Consider the following 18,985-nt stretch of genomic DNA (forward strand, 5'->3'; position numbering starts at 1 on the left):
CAATCTTTTTATCCTATCCTGCTCCAGTTTACTGTACTCTAAGCTACTCTACTTCTTTAAACTAGTCATGTCAGGAGGCCCTCATCCTAAGGAGTGTAAGCAAAGCAAAATGACAGTGTGATTTGTAGTGCCTGCTAAATAATTCTAGCTAGAACAGATAACAGGAGTATTGAAACCCAGACACTAGCAACCAGGTTATGCACTTTGGCCTGTAAAGATTTACAGTACACATTAAAACTTGCCACACCACCTGTCCAATGCTGTATTTGTCCAGAGTGTTGCTAGTTTAAATTAAGATGTGTTATGGTAGCATGCTTATTTGCTGTGTAGAAACACCCAGTTGTTCTATGGATGCTGTACTAATACAGGACTAAAAGATGTCCTGTGCCTTCACCAAAAGTATACAAATGAAGCAATTGCAGTGTTCTATTCTGGAAAGCCAGACAAGTTTATTTTTAAGTATTAAAGACTATCCAAGTCTACTTTTTGTTTCCAAGCCTAGTTCAGTCCAATTTATACTAAGGGAAGTTTAAGTTAGCAATTAGAAAAATCTGTCTCACTAGGAGGGTAGTAAAGCACTGGAACAGGTTGCCCAGAGAGGTGGTGAAAGATCCATCCTTGGAGGTTTTTTATGACTTGGCTAGACAAAGCCTTGGCTGGGTGATATAGCTGCATGTGGTCCTTGCTTTGAGCTGGGATTGGACTAGATGACCTCCTTAAGTCCCTTCCAACCCTAATTTTCTATGATTCTATGTTAATATCCAAGTTTAGGAAAGTATTTTTTAGCATGGGCTACTTCAATCTAATCTAATCTAATCATATCCCATTTGCTGTAGAATAGAGAATCCAAATTCTTCCCAGGAGAGCATCCTCAGGCCTAACACAAACTAGTCATGCCTCTCCACATCTTTATAATACGCCTATCACAAGAAATTATGACCACGTCTCAGTTTCGTTCTGAGCCTAAATCTTCTATATATGATCCCCGCTCTCTCACATATATATGGAGGAAATTCTTATGTGACTTTTTTGTGTTCATGTTGGAAAATGTCTTGGTTTTAGTCTGCTTTTATTTTACTGCTATTGCTAATATAATTCTTTTGCCTTCAGTAGGAATTAAACAAACTATACCAGAGAGTTTAACTGCATGGGTTTCAGACCCTACTCTTTTGATATGTAGCACAGTCCTCACTCAATTTATTGTGATCATTATTTTAAATAAAGACACGTGCATGTCTAAATGCTCTGCTTCTGGTTTCCAGGAGTTGGTGAATATTTGATACTGTCTAAGAGAACAAGAGATCAAGTGCTCAAATGCAGACACAATGGTGGAAGGGGCGATTTTTCAGGAAGTGTTGAGCACCTGTTACCTTAAATTAAGCTCCTGTATGAATTTCACTATCCCAAAATTCAGACATGGTGTGGATAATTTTATCCTTAAATTGCACATCTGTGTTGTTGTTAGTCTAATAAAGAACCTTTGTTCTATATAGTCTATATAGACTATATAGACTTTGTCTATATCTTTTGGGCGTTGCACCTTGGATGAGAGGTTGGGAAGAGATGAGAGGCCCTTGTCCCATTCATTACCCATTCTAAATCCCTGGGCCTGCAGTTCCCCAAAATGTTGGCCCCATGAACATTTTTCAACCACTTACCTTCATCATCAGACTTCATAACTGAAATTAGTATCTGTGGACCACTTGCTATGACCTCATAGGCCACCAGTGGCCCATCTCCCACACTCCAGGAACTAAGTCCCTAAGGAAGTCTAAACATCTCAGCATTAACTCACTGATCCTTCATTCCCTGCTGCAGAAAATAATGAGCCTTTATTTGTCCTAATTCATTTTAGATGCCCAGCTCTGGAACCAACTTCCAAGGGAAGTGGTGCTGGCTCCTACCCTGGGGGTCTTTCATAGAATCATAGAATCATAGAAGTAGGGGCAGAAGGGACCTTGTAGATCTTCAAGTCTGACCCCCTGCCTGGGCAAGAGAAAAAACTGGGCTCAAATGATCCCAGCTGGGTAGGTATCAAGCCTCCTCTTAAATAACCGGGAATTTTCAGGCAGGGGGTCGGATCTACCCCTACTTCTATGATTCTATGAAAGACCCCCAGGGTAGGAGCCAGCACCACTTCCCTTGGATGTTGGTTCCAGATCCTAGCCACCCTGACCGTGAAGTAGTTCTTACGGATGTCTAATCTAAACCTAGTCTCCAACAACTTATGGCCTTTATTCCTTGTTATGCCAGGGGGCGCTAGGGGAAACAAGGTCTCCCCCAAACCCTTCTGGTCCCCCCTAGTGAGTTTATAGACTGTCACTAGGTCCCCCCTCAGCCTTTTCTTGTGAAGGCTGAACAGGTTCAGGTCATAGATTCATAGATTCATAGATGCTAGGGTCGGAAGGGACCTCAATAGATCATCGAGTCCGACCCCCTGCATAAGCAGGAAAGAGTGCTGGGCCTACATTACCCCAGCTAGATACACATCCAACCTTCTCTTGAATACCCCCAGGGTAGGGGAGAGCACCACCTCCCTTGGGAGCCCGTTCCAGACCTTGGCCACTCGAACTGTGAAGAAGTTCCTCCTAATATCTAATCTAAATCTGCTCTCCTCCAGCTTGTGGCCATTATTTCTTGTAACCCCCGGGGGCGCCTTGGTGAATAAATACTCACCAATTCCCTTCTGTGCCCCCCTGACGAACTTATAGGCAGCCACCAGGTCGCCTCTCAACCTTCTCTTGCGGAGGCTGAAAAGGTCCAGTTTCTCTAATCTCTCCTCATAGGGCTTGGCCTGCAGGCCCTTAACCATACGAGTGGCCCTTCTCTGGACCCCCTCCAGGTTATCCGCATCTTTCTTGAAGTGCGGCGCCCAGAATTGCACGCAGTACTCCAGCTGCGGTCTGACCAGTGTCCGATAAAGGGGAAGTATCACCTCCTTGGACCTATTTGTCATGCATCTGCTGATGCACGATAAAGTGCCATTGGCTTTTCTGATGGTTTCGTCACACTGCCGACTCATGTTCATCTTGGAGTCCACTAGGACTCCAAGATCCCTTTCCACTTCCGTGCCACCCAGCAGGTCATTTCCTAGGCTGTAGGTGTGCTGGACATTTTTCCTCCCTAGATGCAGCACTTTGCATTTCTCCTTGTTGAACTGCATTCTGTTGTTTTCTGCCCACTTGTCTAACCTGTCCAGGTCTGCTTGCAGCTGCTCCCTGCCCTCCGGCGTGTCCACTTCGCCCCATAGCTTAGTGTCATCTGCAAACTTGGACAGAGTACATTTCACCCCCTCGTCCAAGTCGCTGATGAAGACATTAAAGAGTATCGGCCCAAGCACCGAGCCCTGCGGGACCCCACTGCCCACACTCTTCCAGGTCGAAACCGACCCATCCACCACAACTCTCTGGGTGCGACCCTCCAGCCAATTCTCCACCCACCGGACTGTGCAGTCATCCAAGTCACAGCCCCTTAACTTGTTCACCAGTATGGGGTGGGATACCGTGTCAAAGGCCTTCCTGAAGTCCAAGTATACGACATCCACCCCTCCTCCTGCGTCGAGGCGTTTTGTGACCTGGTCATAAAAAGAGACTAGATTGGTCAGGCACGATCTACCTGCCACGAACCCGTGCTGGTTTCCCCTCAGCATAATTTGTCCTGCCGGGCTCTCACAAATGTGAGCCTTGATGATTTTCTCAAAGATTTTGCCAAGGATGGAGGTGAGACTGACTGGCCTATAGTTACCCGGGTCCTCCTTCCTCCCCTTCTTGAAAATGGGAACCACATTGGCCCTTTTCCAGTCCTCCGGGACTTGACCCACAGTCTCTCATTGTAGGGTCTGCCCTGTTGTCCCCGGATCATACGGGTGGCCCTCCTCTGGACCCTCTCAATGTTGTCCACATCCCTTCTGAAGTGGGGCGCACAGAACTGGATGCAGTACTCCAGCTGTGGCCTGACCAGTGTTGCACAGAGGGGGAGGATCACCTCCGTGTCCCTGCTAGAGATGCACCTGTGGATGCACGACAAGGTGTGGTTAGCCCTTCCAACCGTGACCTCGCATTGTCGGCCCATGTTCATCTTGGAGTCAATAATGATTCCAAGATCCCTTTCTGCCTCCATGCTCTCAAGAAGGGTGTTTCCCATCTTATAAGTGTGCCGCTGGTTACTACTGCCCACGTGCAGCACCCTGCACTTGTCAATATTAAAGCGTATCCTGTTTTTGCTAGCCCACCCCTGTAACCTATCCAAGTCCTGCTGCAGTCTTTCCCTCCCTACTAGCGTGCTCACCTCACCTCAGATTTTGGTATCATCAGCGAATTTAAACAGGGTGCTTTTCACCCTGTTGTCCAAATCGCTGATAAAGAGATTGAACAGCACAGGCCCAAAGACCTAGCCCTGGGGGACTCCGCTGCCCACTTCTCCCCAGGTTGAATATGACCCATCCACCACCATCCTCTGAGTGCGACCCTTCAGCCAATCTGCAATCCATCTAACTGTGTAGGCATCAATGCCACAGTCACCCAATTTTTTAATGAGGATGGGATGGGAGATGGTGTCAAAGGCCTTGCCGAAGTCCAGAAAGACTACATCTACGGCAACACCTGCATCCAAGGCTTTTGTGACCTGATCATAAAAGGCAATCAGGTTGGTCTGACATGACTTGCCTCTAATGAAACTGTGCTGGTTGCCCTTGAGCATCATCTCTGAGGCCAGCCCATCGCAGATGTGCTCCATGATGATCTTCTCAAAGAGTTTCCCTAGGACTGAGGTAAGACTGACGGGCCTATCGCTGCCCGGGTCCTCCCTCCTCCTTTTTTTAAAGATGGGGACCACGTTGGCTATCTTCCAATCATCCAGCACCTGGCCCGAGCACCACGAGCGCTCGTAAAGCCATGCCAAGGGCCCTGCAATAACTCCTGCTAGCTCCCTCAACGCCCTGGAGTGAAGAGCATCTGGACCCACTGATTTGAACACATCCAGCCCCTCCAGAAGTTCTCTAACGCGGTCCTCCCCAACCTGAGGTCTGGAGGCGTTCCCCTCAAGTCCGTCTTGCATCACGGTGGGGAAGTCCCGGCCCCTGCCCAAGAAAACAGAGGTGAAGAATTGGTTAAAGAAGTCTGCTTTCTCCTCTGGCACAACCACCAGATTGCCCAGAGGATCTTGCAGGGGCCCCACATTTCCCGGTGCTTTCTTCATCCTCCCCATATATTTGAAAAAGGACTTTTTGTTATCTTTGATTTTGGATGCAAGTCCTAGCTCTATGTCCACCTTAGCTTTCCTGACAGCCCCCCTACAGGCCCGAGCAGAGGAGGTATACTCCTCTTTGGAGATAGCACCCACCTTCCACTGGGTGTACGCTGCCTTTTAAACAATCAGGCATTTCCATACACCTTTGGTGAGCCAGGGGGGCTTTTGGGCACTCCTGGCCCCCTTGCTTTTTGTTGGGATGGTCACCCCTTGGGCTCTGAGTATTGTCTCCTTAAGGAACGACCACTCATCTTGGGCACTGAGTTTCCTGCTCTCAAGAACCCCAGCGCCTCTCCAACTAATGTCCTCAACTTGTTGAAGTTGGCCCTCTTGAAGTCTAGGGCTACCACCTTGCTGCTGGCCCTTGAGACCCTGTGCTGGATGGTGAATTCCAGCAAGTGATGATCGCTATCACCCAGGTGGTCAAGGACCTGGAGGCCCCTTACCAGGTCGTCGCCTGTGGCCAGGACCAGTTCCAACAGGGTGTTTCCTTTGGTGGGACTGCTCACCTCCTGAATTAAGTGGAGGTCTTGTATCTCAACCAGAAACCTCCTGGAACGGTCCAACCTGGCTAACTGTTCCTCCCAGCAGATGTCCGTGTAATTTAAATCACCCATGACAACTACATCCCTTGCCTTAAGTGCCTCTGCAAGCTGGCCTGAAAATTCCCGGTTCTTTAAGAGGAGGCTTGATACCTACCCAGCTGGGATCATTTGAGCCCAGTTTTTTCTCCTGCCCAGGCAGGGGGTCAGACTTGAAGATCTACAAGGTCCCTTCTGTCCTGACTTCTATGCTTCTATGAAAAAACCCAGGACTGTCTCCTTCTAACAGCAAACACAATACCTGGCTTAATAAAGCCCTGGATTCCTCAATGAAAGTGGTAGCAAAGATGGCATAAGAAGTACCTCTTTCTTGTCCAAGATCTTGGAGTGTCCTGCCAAGCAAATGCCACTCCCTGGTCCTTGCCCTTCTTCAGATGGATCATTCAGGGGTTGGGCTGCTTCACCTCACATGTGTGAAGAGTAGGAGAGAAAAGACCAGAATTAATTGTCCAAGATAACAGAACAAATCCAAAGCAGAGCTGGGAACAGAAAATGGATCGCTTGATCCCTAGTCCATTGGACCATGCTATCATACTATATTTATGGAAATAGAAGAAGTGTCCATTTTTCTCCAGTGATCTACCTTGGATTTGTGTGTGTGTGTAAGAGGTGGAATTGAGAATATATTTATATCTCCATATACTTATCTTTATATTTATATATCTCTCAGTACACTGGTTTATGTATGTATATGCCTAAATTCAGAGAAATATGGTGTAGTGGCAAGAGATTACAATTGTATAGCTGAGAAAGAAAGTGGCTTGGGTTTCTGATTCCAAGAATCAGAGTGGAGTCAAAACATCCCAAAGATTTTGATACCACTTATGCAAAACTTGATACTATTGAAATTAAAGGGAGAAGGGAGGTCCCAATGTTCTGATTTTATCCAGAGAAGCAGGTGATGTGTAGGTCAGAACTGAGAAGCACTGGCATGGATTTTTATTTGGGACAAGACTGGCACAGAATACACGGGTCAGAACTGAAGGACACATGCTGACATATGCATGTGCATGCTTGTGCAAGCATACATGCCCTGGATTTAATAGTAGACAGTGGGATGCCAAGGGAGAGAGCAGCCAGGGTGAGCATTGTGGTTCAAGGATGGAATAATTAGGAATCTATAGGTCAGGAGAGAGGGTCTCCAACAGATCTCTGTGAGCCTGGGAATATGGATCATGATGGAAGGACTTCGGCATGCCTGGAAGTGGTAGGAATTTCTTAGCTGATATGAACAGAATAAGTGAAAGGATGGCATCTCATGACTGAGGGGCATTGACTGAGCTCTATGTGGGGAGGAAATCCTTATGCCATGTCAAAGGGATACACAGGGAAAATTCAGACCAGGAGAAACACAAACATGTAGAAACACAAGGTGAAGAGAAGGTTTTTTTGTTGTTGTTGTTTTTATTAAGTCAGCCTTGGATATTGCCAACTTTAAAGTTCCTGTAAGTTAATCCCAGGTGAAATGTTTAAGCCACTTACAGTCTGACTCCATAGGGAAAGGAATTAACAGAACCAACCAGTGAAGCAATTATACTTTGCAAAGATAGACAGGAGTGACAGAGAAATTAAAGCAAGAGAGCAGTCTGGAAATCAATAGCAGGGGGAAGGGAAAGCAGGCTAGATTTGACAGCAAAATCAACTGAGCTGTAATTTTCACTGTTCCATCATGCGCAGGTGAGCAGGGATGGAGCACTGCCACCCACCCCACCACGCTGCTGCCTCCCAGGACCAGGGCTGGGGTGGGGGGCGAAGGCAGCTGTGACACTCTGTGGGTTGTACAGGTGCTGCCTGGCCAGCTGGACGCCGGGGGGGGAGGGAAGGGGGGAGGGGAACGACAGCTCACACGTGGTAGCTGCCACTGCCACCCAGCACCCTGCACTGTTGCCACCCAGGAGCAGGGTCAGGAGGTGGGCAAGGGCAGTGGCACTTGTCTGCAGGCTGCACAGGTGGCACCTGGTCAGCTGGACATGGTGGGAGGGGGGAGCTCACATGCAACAGACATCCCTGCCTCCCACCAACCATGCGCTGCCGCCATGCTGCATCCACCCACGTGCCACTACCCCACTCTGTTCCATGTCTGACTGCCGTGTACACTTATTTAAAAAGGTTGAAACCCCCTGATATAATGCATAAGTACATTTGTAATACAGTACCAAGAGCTACTCACTATAAGACTATGGGAAACTTTACTTGCCTTTTCTTTGGTGGAACTGATGCAATGTGGTTTCTCTTCAGAGAAGACAGGGTAGATATGCACCTTTATAGACTAAGTAAATAAGATATATGAGAGAGCACAAGCTTTCACTTCACAGACCACAGTTACTGTGATAAAAATGCACTACTTCAGTGTAAAGTCTGCTTATTTTCACGTATAAGAGTTTAAAACCTGTTATTTTTTTTTTTTGGCAGTCAGTACAAACATGGCCAAGGATCACAGTCTGACTTTTATACAGGGATTATGCTGCTCTGGATGACAGATGACTTACTCCTTTTGTCTGATTATGGGTCCTGTCAGATCTTGTCATCTTACTCCCTGCCTGTGCGGCTCTTCATGTGGGGGTGAAAAGCACACTGACAAATTCACCAATAATACTAAGCTGTGGGGAAGTGCAGCCACTCAGCAGGGTAGGCTGAGAATCCAGACAGACCTAGACAGATAAGTTAGATGGGCAGACCAGAACCAGACGCTGTTCAACACTGCGGAGTGTAAAGTGCTTCATATGGGGAGGAACAATCTGCAACAAACTTAGACTCAGTGGTGCTATGCTAGCTAGCGCCACATCCAGAAGGGGGTCATAATTGACCATTAAATGAATATGAGCTACCAGCGTGATACTACTGTTAGCAGAGCAAACAATAAGCTGGCGTGCATCAACCAATGCATCTCAAGCCAAACTAAGGAAGTTATTCTTCCCCTCTACTCAGCATTGATGAGGCTGCAGCTAGAGTACTACATCCAGTTCTGGGCACCACACTTCAAGAACGATGTGGAGAAGCTTGAGAGAGTCCAGACAAGAGCCACTCATATGATTTAAAGCCTGAAGAACAAGCCACATGAGGAAAGGCTGACAGATATGGGACTGTTCAGCCTAGAAAAGAGAAGACTTTGGGGACATTTGGTGGCAGCTGACAAATATATCAGGGGAGAGCATCAGGGGCTTGGTGAACAATTATTCACCAAAGTGCCTCAGGGGACAACCAGGAGCAATGGTCATAAACTCCGAGAAGAAAGTTTCAGACTGGATATAAGGTAAAACTTCTTCATGGTTCATGTAACCAGACTCTGGAATAGACTCCCAACTGGAGTGGAGCAGGCATCTATCCTGGAGATCTTCCAAAGGAGACAGGGTGCACACCTTGCTGGGGTTATTTGACCCCAGCAGTCTTTCCTGCCCAGATCAGGGGGGCTGGATACTATGCTCTCATGAGGTCCCTTTCAGCCCTAAACATCTGTGAATCTGGGTGAATCTGCTCAAACACTATTGATGACAAAAGGAATTCAGATCAGGCCTCTGTGACTCTGCCAGACTCTTTTCTCTGTGTATTTCTCACTCCCCTCTGTCTTCATCCTGGTCCCTTTCTTCGTCTCTCTCAATTCTGTTAAAAAATTCTGTAGTGTTCAGGAGAAGGTAAGAAGTGCTTATATGACCCGTTACCCATTATAAATTAATTGCAAACAGGCATATGAGCTTTTCAAAGCACCAGATCTTTATTTCTATGACAGTAAAATAATGCATGAATGCAGAATGCCAGAAATCATATCAGCCTCTAAGGAGCTTTGAATTTGAACATCAGATTTAGTCTTCAGTTCTCTGCACAGCCCTCAAGAAAATGCACATTACCAGGTCTGGATAAAGTAGTGGTGTTGGCACTGCAGGTCCTTGTTGATATGAGTATGTTTGAACAGTCATCATCCTTTTTCAAATCTGTAGATGTTCTGCAAGCAACTTTATTTTATTTTAAATTTATGTAAGTTAAAATTTAGTCCTGCAGGATCCTAAAGCCAACCTTGAACAAGTTATATTGTGAACACAGTGATCCCCCACCTCTCCCCAGCGCTAGCAGAGACTTAGACTGTCCTAGGGTATGAGCACAAAATATTGTTTACTGAAAGGTAAACTAAGATGGGGCTCATTCATGGCCACCCACTCTCCTTTTACTGCCAGGGTGCATGGAAAAGTGACAGAGTTTAACCTGGAAAGCAACATCACATGCTTAAAAGCCAGCATATGCTATTTGGCACAGCAAATGTTGAGCCCAGACTTTCTCTTCTAAAAAAAATTCTGCATATTTTTCTCAGGTGAAACTTTTTAGGCCCTTTTTTTGAAACCATAGGGAAAGGAAAGGGAGGGGAAATGGAAAGGTTCTGGAGGTGAGTGATTCAACTCATAGCGAGAATGGAAAGCAAGTTGTATGGGGCAAGGTTGAAGGAACTATGTGTTTTAGTCTAGTCGAAAAGACATCTTTATTTGGTGACGGGAGCACAATAATGCTTTTCTGAATATATGAAAGACTTCCCCAAAGCCTGAAGTTCTTTCTTGTCACAGATAACAGGATGCATGGCAATAGGTTTAAACTGCAGTGAAAAAGAGTTAGATGAAATCTCAGGAAACACTTTCTAATTGGAAGGGAACAAGGTACCCAGGGAATCTCCTTCACCAGAAGTTTTTCAAGAGTAGGCTGGATGGGCATTTTTCTGGGATGATTTAGAAATAGTGAATTCTCTATTTGTTCTGGGTGTTGGAATAGATCATCCATTCTCACATTGCAATTCTGTGAATGGGTTTGAAGAAAAAATGGAAAAATGTTATAAGTATGCTACAGAATAAAATGAAACATGGAAAAATGTTATATGTATGCTACAGAATAAAATGAAACAAACATGCACACGTAAGAGATGCAGGTTTCAAGCTGAGGGAGAAGTCTGGGAACAAAGACTGAAATGAATGGTGGGGAGTAATTTAGAATCAGTGGAAAGAAAATCCCAAACAGAAGTGTTCTGCAAATGGTCTTACAAGCAAAAATCAAGGAAGTTCAGGTGAGGAGTCTGTATATCTGTCTGCTTCTGTATATCTCACTCCCTTCATTCTCTTTCTCTTTTCCACGCCTGTGTCTCTCTTCCTCTCTCTCTCCCTGTGTTCACAAAACTCTGTGCTTTCTTCTAAACTATAGGAAGTTCTTGTATTTGTAATCATTGACCGTAAATTACTTGAATATGTAGGACAATGAATACTCTAACCCTTATATTTTTACATTTCTGATGGCAGAAATCATGTCAGTACCAAGTTAGCTTTAAACCTCAAATTCTTCACCACAAGTTTCCCTGGAAAATTGAATGCATCGGGTCTTCACAAAGAGGATAGACTGATGTTAGGTCGACATTGCATCATTGGCATTAGTGAATTTAAACTATCGTGAATTAATCTGAAAACTTCTAACAATCGTCACTCTTTATCAATAATGCAGTTGGTCTAATTGATGAGAATACATTTAAGCCAAGGTAAGGTAGTTTATTTTCAGTTATGCTGCTAGTCTCTGTATGGTTTTATTGGCAACCATCCTGATTTATTTTTCAGATCTTTTGATGGTATTCCCTGTATTTCTATTAATTTTATGTCTGTTTAGTTAGTTATTTTATGTTTCTTTACAATTAGGAACTCAAGCAAGCAATGAAGCAAATGCTGTTCTAAAGCACATAAAGCATATGACAAATTTTGATTCAAAATTATGTAGTTAGCCGAACAGTGATACAGTTTTGATTCTCTGGTATCTAGAAACTTAGGAAAAGGACACTAAAAACAGTGGTTGCCTCTCTGTTGATTCTGATGGGTGTTGTATCATGCCATTTATGTACTACCCACATAGTCACAGTTCTATAGTGAATTAATCAGTCTGATGCCATGCTGTGCTGCTTTAGCTTTACACCAGAGTAACACAACTGAGATCTCTAGTAAACCAATATACATGCAGCATGATTTGTTAGAGATTTTTTTACTACATTACTTTATATTCATTCTCATCTGAAATAATTGAAATAGGGCAAGTGGAGATATTGAATTAACTGGAATTAGTAAATTCAAGGAAAACTAAGGATTTGCACTGTTTGAAGGAAAAACAAACACTGGATGTGAATCTGGGATATTATGCAATTTTTAATGCCACAGGCATTTTATGAGCAGCAATATTGTTATGAGTTATGTATAAATTGCCTTTATTCCTCAGTCTTTTTTATCAACGGTTGCATAAAACTGGGTGTGTGTTTTAAAGAGAGAAACGGAAATTTATGAGCTAGAGTATAAATAATATTAAAATCATGCCATTGCTTCAAATGGCATTTTTAATTAGGACAGCTGAACTCTTACCATGCAAAATTATGGAAAAGGGAATTGTTTGGTTGTTTTTATTTTTTAATGGTTTACACCATTAGATAGATAGATAGATAGATAGATAGCCTGTGGAAAGGATTTGCTTTGGATTCAGATTTGGCAGTTTGGAAGGACAGTCATTCAATTTGGTAATTCGAATCACTATCCCAATTTGATTCAGCCAAATCCATAGATGATTCATAGATGATAGTCAGAAGGGACCTCAATAGATTTTTGAGTCCAACCCTCTGCCTAGGCAGGAAAGAGTACTGGGGTCACATGACCCCAATGCCTATCCAGCCTTCTCTTAAAGATCCCCAAGGCAGGAGAGAGCACCACCTCCCTTGGAAGCCCATTCCAAATTTTGGCCACCCTTAAAATGAAGATGTTTTTCCTGAGATCTAGCCTAAATCTGCTCTCTGTGAGTTTGTGCCTGCTGAATTGGGCCAAATCTCTGAACTAGATCAGTTACCAAAGCGTTGCACAGCTTCAGTTTAAATTTAATACCATGCAAATCAATGGCTTGCATATTTAAAAGACAACAGGCACTTCAAGGGATGGAGGGGTGCCATGAAATAGGAGCAAAGGGAAGATAGCAGAAGAAGTTTCAAAGCAAGAGAAGTGCAGTTGAAGAAAGAAACTAATAAAAAACAAGACCATTAGGAAGGGCAAAGGATGGTGTCAAGTGGAGTGGCTCAGGGGTCAGTCCTAAGGCCAGTTTTGTTCAGTACCTTCATTAATGATCTGCAAGATGGGATTGAGTGGACCCTCAGCAAGTCTGTGGATGACCCTAAGCTGTGGGGTGTAGTAGATCTGCTAGAGGGTAGGGCTAGAATACAGAGTGTCCTAGATAAATTATAGCATTGGGCCAAAAGAAGTTTCATGGGTTTAACAAGGACAAGTGCAAAGTCCTGTATGTTGAATGAAAGAATCGCATGCACTGGTACAGACCTGGGCTCAGGAACAGCTCTGCAGAAAAGGACCTAAGGGTTACAGTGAACAATAACATAGATATGAGCGAGCAGTGTGCTCTTGTTGCAAAGAAGACTAATGGCATACTGGCCTGCATTAGTAGGAGCATTGCCAGCAGATCAAAGAACATGATGATTGCCCTCTATTCAGCACTGGTGAGGCCACATCCGGAATACTGTGTTCAGTTTTGGGCCCCCCACTACAGAAAGGATATGGACAAGTTGGAGACAGTCCAGAGGAGGGCAATAAAATGATTCAGGGTACATGTCTTATGAGGAGAGACTAAGGGAAATGGGCTTATTTAGTCTGCAGTAGAGAAGACTGAGGGGGGATTTGATATTAGCCTTCAACTGAAGGGTAGCTCCAAAAAAGACGGAGCTAGACTGTTCTCAGTGATGGTAGATGACGGAACAATGAGTGATGGTCTCAAGTTGCAGCAAAGGAAGTTTAGATTTGGTATTTCAAAAAAATTTTCTCACTAGAAGGATAATGAAGCACTGGAGGTGTTGAACTCTCTATCCTTGGAGGTTTTTAAGACCTGGCTTGACAAAGCCCTGGCTTGAATGATCTATTTGGGGCTGGTCCTCCTTTTAACAAGGGGTTGAACTAGATGACCTCCTGAGATCCTTTCCAACTCTAATTTGCTATGATTCCATAATGACATGTGGAGAACTGAGGAGTTAGTGCTAAATGGTGACAGACACCTGTGTACTAAGATCTCAGTGAATAGCAGCACTATGACTCCAAACTTCCATCCATGACAGTGATGCATTGGTTAAAATGTGTTTTAAAAGCCCTGGGAGTAGGGTCCAGAGACCAGGACCCTCCTTCAGGGAAGCACCCATCTTCCATGCCCACAAAGTCAGGCTCCCTCCTGCTTGTTCTCTTTCTGGTGCTATGAATCTTTCCCTGTCAGATGCCAAATGGCCCAGCTTCAACAGGACGGGGAATAGAAGGTGCTCCCAGCCATATCTGCTCCATAGTGTATAGTTAGGAAATCCTGTACTTGGGCATGAGAGGTCTGAATTCAACCCCCTGCCCCTCCTGACACTGAAAGTCAACCTGTCCCCAGCACTCCATAGCATGTGGAAATTGCCCTACTTCTAGAGATGTGCCCTGCAGATCCCTGGGTTTATACCCTGGAAGCAGGGTGCTGCTGAGGCTTGAGGAACCTGATCCTGTGCAGGAGCTCCCAGGGCAGACAGGACCACGTCACTTAAGGGAGTGCTCATTTAAGGAGGTTGGAGAGTGAGGGGAGCTTCAGGCTGCCCACATTCACCTGCCATAATGCAGCATAAATTATTACTACCTTTTTGAAGACCACGTTGTGATGTGACAAAGGGTAGGGCCCTCTTTATTTTTGCTTTGTGCAGCCATAAACATTTTAATGAAGCCACAAAGGTGATGAAATCTGTTTCCACTCATAGTCTTAACTAACTGTATTTACAAAGATGTGTGTGCACGCATGCACACCCCCCCACACCCCCCCGACACACACAGAGTCTATTAAGAGAGATTTAATTCCAAAATTCGTAGTCCACCAGAAATATGATATCTAAGCCCCATTAAAACTTTTCTCTAATTGTCTTGCTTTCTCTGTCATGTTCCCACAGACCGTGAACGATGACTGTGGGCCATCTGAACCAAACTGTGGTCACAGAGTTCATTCTCATGGCTTTTCCAGCCTCTCAGCAGATGCAGATCTTCCTCTTTCTGGTCCTGCTCTCAATTTACCTGCTCACCCTTGCAGGTAACACAGTCATCATCTCAATCATATGGCTTGATCATCGCCTCCAAACTCCTATGTACTTCTTCCTTAGCAACCTGTCCTTCTTGGATATCCTCTTCACCTCAGTCATTTCCCCTAAGATGCTAGTCAGCCTCCTATTGGAGAGGAAGACAGTGTCAGTCACCGCATGCCTAGCCCAGACTTTCTTCTCCATCTTCTTGGGCACCACTGAGTTCATCCTGTTGGCTGTCATGTCATTCGATCGTTATGTGGCCATTTGCAATCCGCTACGCTACACAATCATAATGAATGGCAGGGTGTGCTTCTTGCTTGTCCTAAGCTGTTGGTTGGCAGCATCTATTTCTATGCTTGGTCCCACCATTGTGTACACCAGGCTACCTTTCTGTGGCCAAGAACTGGATCATTTCTTCTGTGACATCACCCCTCTCCTAAAAGCTGCCTGTGTGGACACAAGCTACCTGGAAATGCTCGACTTTGTTCTCTCCTCCCTCGTGTTGCTGAGTTCCTTGACATTTACTATTGTGTCTTACACGTACATCATATCTACCATCCTGAGGATACCCTCTGTCCAAAGGCGTCACAAGGCCTTTTCCACCTGCGCCTCTCACATCACTGTGGTTACTATTGCCTATGGAAGCTCCATCTTCGTGTATGTCAGGCCAAAACACAGCAACACCTTAGCATATGACAAGGCCGCTTCTTTGCTTACAACTGTGGTGACTCCCCTTTTGAATCCCTTCATCTACAGCCTCAGAAATGACAAAGTGAAGGAGGTCTTGATTGATGTGGGAGCAAAGTTAATGGGTTCTTCCAAGAAGGTCCATTCTGAAAAGGACTGATTTAGAAAAGGAGCAATTTGGAAAAAGTAAATGGCTGCGGAGGGCAGACTTACAATGTTATGTGTTGCCTTGAGGCAGTTGGTCTGTTTTGGACTGTGCCCTTTATTTTGTCTGTGCACCTGAAAAGCATGTGTGACATTACTTTATAACCCCAATGGGGTTATGAACCCTCTGCCCATGTCCCCTGTGGAAGGGCCCATATATATCCCCCAGCATGCATTAAAAACACATATCAACAAGGCATGACTAAGAATCCTTAAAAGGCAAAGACCAGTGAAGGAAATCAGACTCTTCATTAAAAGCAAGTTGTTCAGCATTTGCACAGCCAGTCTGTTTTGGTCATTCAGAACAATGTTTCTCACCATTCAAACACTTTCATGAGGACAGTAGACTGGGACCTTCAGAAGAGTTGATGGAATCTGGGTGCCTAAGTCTCTTACCTTTGAAAATCCTTGAAATGCTTATGTATACACTTTGGGCAGTAGGTGTGGGATGCGGGGTGTTTTATGTGGCTAAAGTGCATTATCAGAGTTACCTGGCATTGGCAGAGGGTAGCTCGGGGAGGAGGGATGACATCTTGATGTTCACGTGTCTGGGTGATTACAAGGAAGGTCTGCAATAACGGCATACCTAGTCGTCTTTTACCACTTTTTTCCATGAAGTTATTTGCCTATTTGTTTGTTTTTTTATTAGTCTTAAATATCAAATGACCAGAACAAACTCTTCAAACATGTCTTCATTTTATTCTGCTTCTCCTGTCTCTTCATGGTATTCATTTCTAATGCCTGGACTTATTATTAAGTGAGTTAATGCCTACTAAGATAGGGTGTATATTTTGCAAAGCAGTCCTTGTTCTATACTAACTACCCATGAGGATGCATTTGTTCTAGATCAAGTAAGATCTAGATTAGTGCACTTTCAAAGCGGAATAAGGGTATAGACAGATATAATAATTATATCCTTATCAAAGGATACTAATAAAACCCATTGTGATGCACCTGTTACATATGTATGCTTCTCTTACATGGCAGTGCTCAGCCTAAGGCTCGCATGCTGGATTCAACAGGGAAGCCCATGTGAACAGCCTACTATATAAAACCATATCCCTGTCTCTGCTGACATCCTGGTGAGATCAGGCTCTGGCCAGGGCCTGCATCGCTAAGCTGGTGAGTTCAGCACATACGAAGTTCCAACAATGGTGCTCAGTCTATTCCTGATTTTAAATGTTTTGCAAAAGGGTTGTGCACTGCTGCTCTAGCAATAGAAATACCACAAGACTGAAGCCACCGTTATCACTACTTCATTCAGGGTCAAAGTTACGGCAATTTAGCTCACTGGCATTCCTACAGTATCAGACAGCTATAACAGTTACAGTGTTAACAGTGGAGGCTTCACACCAGAGCTGAAGCTCCATTCTCATTTTAAAGGAGTTCTAAACTACATGTAAGCATCCAGATGACCATGCATGTGTAGTATACAGCATTACAGACCCATCTGCAGTGCCTCACACAACAGATGCTACACATGAAGGCATTCCCTGTACTGCTGATTTGCAGTGTGGGGTGGGTTTTTTTGACATCATGAGATGCAAAAGCAGACAGCACACAAGATGGCAGTGTGGCAGGCCAGTAGGGGGCGCTCCTGGGTTGAGCCACCCACCTCCCTGCGCCCGACCACCTTCCAGACTCCGAATGCCTCCCTAGGGGCGCCTTATGCTTGGCCGACCCCTCTCCTGGAGCACACTCGCTAGTCTGGGGGTAACATCGCCCCTACCACCCCGAGAAGGGACTGTCTCGGCCCTGTGTCCTCGGGGAAACACAGGCCTAATAGTCCAATGGGTACTCGACCCAGTACAGGCACTTGGGGCACTTCCCCAAGTCAAGGGGGCAAAAAGTAAAGTCTCCCCTAGTCCGCAGACCTAAGGGGTCTCTTAGGCATAATTTAGACCCACCCCTCAATAAGTCTCCCACACCAGTCAAAAAGGAGAACTTTATTGATTACAAGGGGTAGGGTAAACTAGGGTAAAGGGTTGAGCAATTTCTTAGAAATCCTAAAGAGCAAACAGTGTGGCTGAGGTAGCCTTTTGATTACGCATCTGTGTTACTGCCAGCTAAATATCTAATCCGATTGAGTAGCTTACTCACAAGCATCTTCCAGAGTTCCCCAGTTTCCCTTCTGGAGTCTGGGGGTGAGAGAGAGAGCTAGGTCCCGATGGTAAGGCTGCTCTGTCTCCCCTGCTTTGTTGCTGCTTCACCTCATGGCTGAAGAGAGACAGCCTCCTCCCCCGCAACCTATATAGCCCCTGTGACCTCATTCACCTGGGCCAGTGGAAGTCAGCCCCAGTTGGCTGTCAGCCAACCAATTTGTAATACATCACCTGTTACCGGGCAGTTTCCAGCTCCCCACGTAGAAACCCCCCACCCAGGTAATTGATGCAAGTCAGGTAGGCAGAGGGAGCAGGTTTCCCCCCTCCCTCAGGAATGCAGCCAGCTCAGGTTACCTAAATAGACAGGCGGAGGGTGCGGTCCCCCATGTGCTGGGCCCATCCTAATCAAATGGTTGCAGCTCAGAGATTTTAGTCACAGTGTCACAGGGCAGAGATTTTGGGGAGAAACAAAGTGGCTTTATGCCACAGGCAGCATGTAGCATGAAAAACTGGACACTGCACAACTAGAGCCATGCTCCTGCTGCTGAGCAGGCTCCCTGCTGTCGGATCGCCACTGCTGGAACCCCAGAAGGCTCCCAGGACACTAGACAAGGCTGCTGGGGCCAGCCCAAGTGTTGGCCCCAGCCCCTGCTAGCCCATCCCAGGGTAATACGCTGCACAGCAGACCATGCGTGCATGGACATTCCCTGAGGACAAGTAGCAGCAGCACAATTGTGCCACTGCTCTTTGTCCCTGAAGAAATGCATGCTCCTGCATATCTGTATCTGGCTCATTTGTCTAAACACAAGCTTTCTAGTATAAAGGCAACACTAGAGTTCAGGGGTCAGAAAATGCATTGTACAGATACAATTGACTCAGTCTAGCCAACTATTTATATGGGTGATGTTGTTCTTGTTTACTATAGCCGTTCTCAGGTAGTACAGAGCAGGCATGGCTTTTGCCAGCAACAACCAGACCGCAGTGACAGAATTCATAGATTCATAGATGTTAGGGTCAGAAGAGACCTCAATAGATCATTGAGTCCGACCCCCTGCATAGGC

At 45.4% G+C, this 18,985-nt stretch overlaps 1 protein-coding gene and 1 long non-coding RNA gene across 2 annotated transcripts; one reads left to right on the plus strand and one right to left on the minus strand.

The window, feature by feature from the left end:
- Positions 1–3,502: 3,502 nt before the first annotated feature.
- Positions 3,503–18,026, minus strand: LOC149862477 (uncharacterized). The gene is made up of 4 exons (XR_016443068.1): positions 17,923–18,026; positions 6,153–6,253; positions 5,017–5,077; positions 3,503–3,574 (listed from the first exon to the last, which is right to left on the minus strand). It is a non-coding gene; the product is annotated as an uncharacterized LOC149862477 (long non-coding RNA).
- LOC149862478 (olfactory receptor 6M1-like) lies at positions 14,786–15,778 on the plus strand. The gene has a single exon (XM_090051200.1). The coding sequence runs from the start codon at positions 14,813–14,815 to the stop codon at positions 15,776–15,778; it is 966 nt and encodes a 321-aa protein (XP_089907326.1). The 5' UTR covers positions 14,786–14,812.
- Positions 18,027–18,985: the final 959 nt, after the last annotated feature.

The sequence above is a fragment of the Crocodylus siamensis genome, chromosome 6 (assembly GCF_052110815.1).
Source record: "Crocodylus siamensis isolate JL-2025a chromosome 6, ASM5211081v1, whole genome shotgun sequence".
In the NCBI taxonomy this organism is placed as follows: domain Eukaryota; kingdom Metazoa; phylum Chordata; order Crocodylia; family Crocodylidae; genus Crocodylus; species Crocodylus siamensis.

What these genes read in the sequence shown, in the direction of transcription:
- LOC149862478 (XM_090051200.1), top strand. Translation starts at nt 14,813, where the DNA reads ATGACTGTGGGCCATCTGAACCAAACTGTGGTCACAGAGTTCATTCTC.